Below are 4,624 nucleotides of genomic sequence, written 5' to 3' on the forward strand. Positions count from 1 at the left end.
ATGCTCCCCACTTGCGAATAGGAAAAGTGAAACGAAAGCTTAGTTATCCTTGGCTTTTGAGTTGTAACATCTATTATTAAATAAAAAAGAGTAACTTAATCTCAATTATTAAAAATAAACTACAAAGTCCAAATATAATAATATAAAATAAAAATAAAATATATGTATTTCCATATGGAAGTCCTGTCGGGCTATTTTGACTTTTCAAAACCCCAACTCGTCAAAGCATTCACGTGGGAATTGTAATAAATTTTTTTACAAAATAATGACGTGAAAAATCCAAAAGAAAGCAAAATCTTTACGTCAAAATTACTTAAAATTCGCAAAAAAATAAAATGACGTCATAAAATAACGAAAATATTAAAGGTTGAAAGAATCTTTAGGGACGAAATGGATATTACGTAAAACAGTGGGGAGGCTTTTAGAAAATTTCTCCCTTTATAGTTTGCTTTTCGGTTATTGCAATTATTTCCACTTTAACGACTTGGGAGAGACCAGCTTTTAACTGCACAACTCTATTATTATACGATTCTAAGGTTGCCTGAATCTTTGTTGCAGCTCGCAGAAGCAGCTAAGGTTAGTTTCCAATCTGGGTTTTGTTTGGATGACAGGAAAGTAAAGGATATTGAAAGGAAAACATGAGAAAAGATAGGAAAAAAAAAGAAGACGAGAATTTTGCTTTATAAAAGTTTAGATCTCTTTAACTTTGGTTGGTTTGCTTGGATATACTCAAAGAGTAGTTTACTTGACCAAATTTGGATGCTTGGTGTTTATGGTTTTTTGTTTTTCTTGTTTTCCTGGATTCTTTGTGGCACAAAAGAAAGGAATGCTGGGTTTTCATTGGCTTTGTTACTTTGGGCTAATGTTATAGTGTTTTAGCTTTGAATCTAATGAAAGGTTATGGTACTTAGAAGTTTCAAGTTTGTGTAGTAGAAGATTTTACAATGGTTCTACTTTTATTTTTTTTCCCTTTTAAAATATATATTTTTTGGAAGTTATAGGTGTTGTAGATCTTATAATTTCTTGATGTCCTCAAAAATTGAGGAGAATTGAGAAATTTTTGTCTGTTGGGAGGGTTTGAACTCGTGGGAACTTTCTAGGAGATCTAAAGTCTTCCCCTTGACCTTTCAAGCAACTTTGGTAATTCTCTAATATTAGAAGGCAAAACACATTTGGAAGTATAAGTAGTGATCTCGTTAATGTAATAGCACTCATTATCCTCTTTAGCTTGCCGCACCTGATTTTTCAACTAATTTTTTTTATCATCCAATTTTTATTATTTGTTTTCAACTTAAATTAAGACCTTACTACTTAATCCTTCAGGCAGTTCTGTCTTATTTTCTTTCATATGCTAATGATGGACTATCTCTGGCCTAGTATCTAATTAGACATAATCTCCGCAGCCATTGTTTCTTTCCATTCAATTATTAAGGGGAATTATCACATTTGCCTCTCTTTTTTGGTAATACTATTTCAAAATAGTTTAATGATCATGTTCTTATGAAGATCTCTTACAACGCATGTATTGTACTCTTCACCATTAGGTGAACTGGACTCTTGATGATGCTCATTGAAGTTGGAATGTTTCTAAGTTCTCGAACTTTCTGCATGCAGTTAGATTGTTGCATGGACATCATAAGTAGTGCTGTCTTTATCTTGGTTCGCCAGACTCTGGCTAATGATGTAGTCTGGATGCTGTCTGTGTTTAGGAGTCCTTTAATAACAATGCAAAAGTTTTACCTTTTTATTGTTCGACATGCTCATAGGTAATATGCATCCGTAAATTATCCGCCTTGATGCTTTTATGAATCTAATTTGTGGAAAAGGTTATGTTTATCTTAAAATGGAGATTATCAAAAAGTATTTTGCTTCATTGTTTTGCTAGAGACATGTGTTAAAGATGCTAAACTAGTGCTGCCTAGGTTTACTGTAGGTTTGAATCGCTATCCAGTTACCTTTTATATCAGAGAATGAATGTGAGGTTGAGATTCATAGCAGCTGATATTTGTATTCTTAATCAATCATATGAAGCATAAAGCCGAAATGATTTAGGAGGTCAATGATGATCATCATCATACTCAAAGAGATACGTTTACCTTTTCATTTGTCTATTTTTCTCACCAGAATGCTGTAATGGTTAGTTAGGATATGATAAGGCAACAATATACTCTTTTTGATGTGCTTACAGTATGATGATTTTAGATTAAAAAAGAAGAAGAAGATGATGACTCTTAATTGATGCTTTACATTGGCAGGCAGGGTTTTCATTTAAGTGAAGGCATTCAAGCTGAACAGCAGCTGGTGATGACTTGTTTCTCATTTTTATTTTCCAGAAAGAAGGCAGCTTTCTCTGCTGAACAAACAGTAGAAATCGATGAAGGTATGCTGGTAACCTGACCTAATGTTTGGTCTTCAGTTTGGAACTAACAATCCTGAGGAAAAGGGGTGTATGGCACTATAAAATCTGGCTTGAAAGAGGGATTACTAAATTGATGGAAGTTTAGGTGACTTTGACATTATTCCATTGATAACATCAGCCATCCTACACTGATAAACTTGAAAATAGAAAAAACATTGAGAGCCAGCCCTGATGATATCTAAAATTTTTATAAATTTCTTATTAGGTCTGACTTCCTTTAAAGTTATCTGTTACTAGAAATGCATTTCTTTTACACAGCTAAAAAGCTCCTCCCATCTTGTATAGTGCTTCCTTCTGTATCAGTTATCTACTAGGAAAAGTTCCTCATGTGTACTCATTGGCACAGAGGTTGCAGGTATTCAGAACACTAAACTGTTTACTTACAAGGAACTGAAAATGGCAACTGGAAATTTTCATTATTCCAATAAAATTGGAGAGGGAGGTTTCGGTGTTGTCTACAAGGTAATGGCAAATATTTTTCTTTTGTTTAAATCTTTTTGAAAGAATGCCTCAATAAATGCTGAAATATAAAACTAAGCCTGTTTTATTATTTCAACATCCAAGGCTAACTTTTTACCAATCATTATTTTAATGAACAGGGGGTTTTCAGAGATGGTACCATGGGTGCTATAAAGGTGCTGTCTGCTGACTCAAAGCAAGGGGTGCGAGAGTTTTTGACAGAAATAAATGTGATCGCAGATATAGAGCATGAAAACCTGGTTAAGTTGCATGGTTGTTGTGTGGAAGGAAACCACAGAATTTTGGTCTATGGCTATCTTGAGAATAACAGTCTTGCACAAACGCTTCTTGGTAATTTCTACTACTCTGGGTCTGGGTTTATTAACTATTTGAACAATAATAACTTAAGGCCTCTTTATCTTGTAGGTGGAGGCCATAGCAGTATGCAATTCAGTTGGCAAGCAAGACGCAACATTTGCATTGGTGTTGCAAAGGGGCTTGCTTTTCTTCATGAGGAAGTTCGACCACATATTGTTCACAGAGACATCAAAGCAAGCAATATTCTCCTTGATAGAAATCTCATGCCCAAAATTTCGGATTTTGGTCTGGCAAAGCTTTTTCCAGAATTTGTGACTCATATTAGTACACGTGTTGCTGGAACTACGTGAGTTTTTAAATTACTGTATACACTTGTCAGTTCTATCTCTCATTCTTAGTAAAGAGACTATATTATGAGCTGCATGATGATTTTAGAGTATCAATAAAAATATATTTTTGATATAATCTTCTAAAGTTAGTTATTTAACTGGTTTTAATGTACAGTGTACATTTTACCATGGGGGATGGTTGTTATGTTTCTAACTACCAAGTCTTCTGGCTTTATAGATTTGTTTTTTCGTCTTGGTTACTCTTTATCATTTTTAACTATTTTCTGTTGTCACTTTTTTTTTGGTGATTGACTGATACATAAAGCTATAACTTGTGATTTAGACTTTCCTAAGCCTCTCATGGCATGCTATTAGAGTTATTATATTCTGATTGTACTGGAAGCTGTTGGGCATGGTGAAGCTTTTGCATATGTACCTTTAATCTAGTTCACCTTTTAATTTAATTATTTAATTAATGATCTACCTAACTTTCCATTCAGCATTGTTAATTTGTTTGTGTATCCTTATGTTGTTTATGTAGAGGTTATCTAGCGCCTGAATATGCTATTAGAGGTCAGTTGACGAGGAAAGCGGATATTTACAGTTTTGGTGTTTTGCTATTGGAAATTGTTAGTGGTAGATGCAACACAAACAGGAGATTACCTCTGTCAGAGCAATATCTTCTTGAAAGGGTATGAATTTCCTCTGTTTTTATCTTGTCCTAGTTTTCATTGCTAGTGTCATTTGAGTCTTTAGGTATCATCCATATAACTCATAGCTCGAATAGCCTTTCAATGCAGAGATAGACAGAGAGATAATAACCCATGTGGGAGGAACCTATTCAATCTCCATTGGTCCTATAGTTTTTAGCCTAAACAAACAGTATATTATACTTCTGATAATATTCAAAATAGACCTCTCATGCAAGTGCACTTCCTGAGAAATATGAGAAAAATGTTGAAATTGCAATATGATGAAGGAAGTAGATTTGGATTGTCAATGTTCCATATAGTGAAAATAGACCTATGGGGTATTTATCAGTAATATTTGTTGGGGAGATTAGTTATGGTCTTGAATTCCTTATAAATTTTATGTTCTG

The 4,624-nt window shown here is 33.8% G+C and overlaps 1 protein-coding gene across 2 annotated transcripts in view; it reads left to right on the plus strand.

Annotated features, from left to right (window-relative positions):
• Window positions 1-424: 424 nt before the first annotated feature.
• LOC110419039 (cold-responsive protein kinase 1-like) overlaps window positions 425-4,624 on the plus strand; it is a 5,703-nt gene continuing 1,503 nt past the window's right edge. The window contains exons 1-6 of one of the 2 annotated variants that reach the window (XM_021431906.2): window positions 567-576; window positions 2,256-2,380; window positions 2,766-2,881; window positions 3,019-3,229; window positions 3,305-3,542; window positions 4,067-4,217. In XM_021431906.2, coding sequence (XP_021287581.1) covers window positions 2,305-2,380; window positions 2,766-2,881; window positions 3,019-3,229; window positions 3,305-3,542; window positions 4,067-4,217 — 792 coding nt within the window. In that variant the 5' untranslated portion in view covers window positions 567-576; window positions 2,256-2,304. Of the gene's footprint in view, window positions 577-2,255; window positions 2,381-2,765; window positions 2,882-3,018; window positions 3,543-4,066; window positions 4,218-4,624 lie in introns of both variants that reach the window. The other variant, XM_089784105.1, reaches the window with a different exon arrangement.

This window comes from Theobroma umbraticum, unplaced genomic scaffold, assembly GCF_002168275.2.
Source record: "Theobroma umbraticum cultivar Fairchild unplaced genomic scaffold, ASM216827v3 scaffold_67.0, whole genome shotgun sequence".
Lineage (NCBI taxonomy): Eukaryota > Viridiplantae > Streptophyta > Magnoliopsida > Malvales > Malvaceae > Theobroma > Theobroma umbraticum.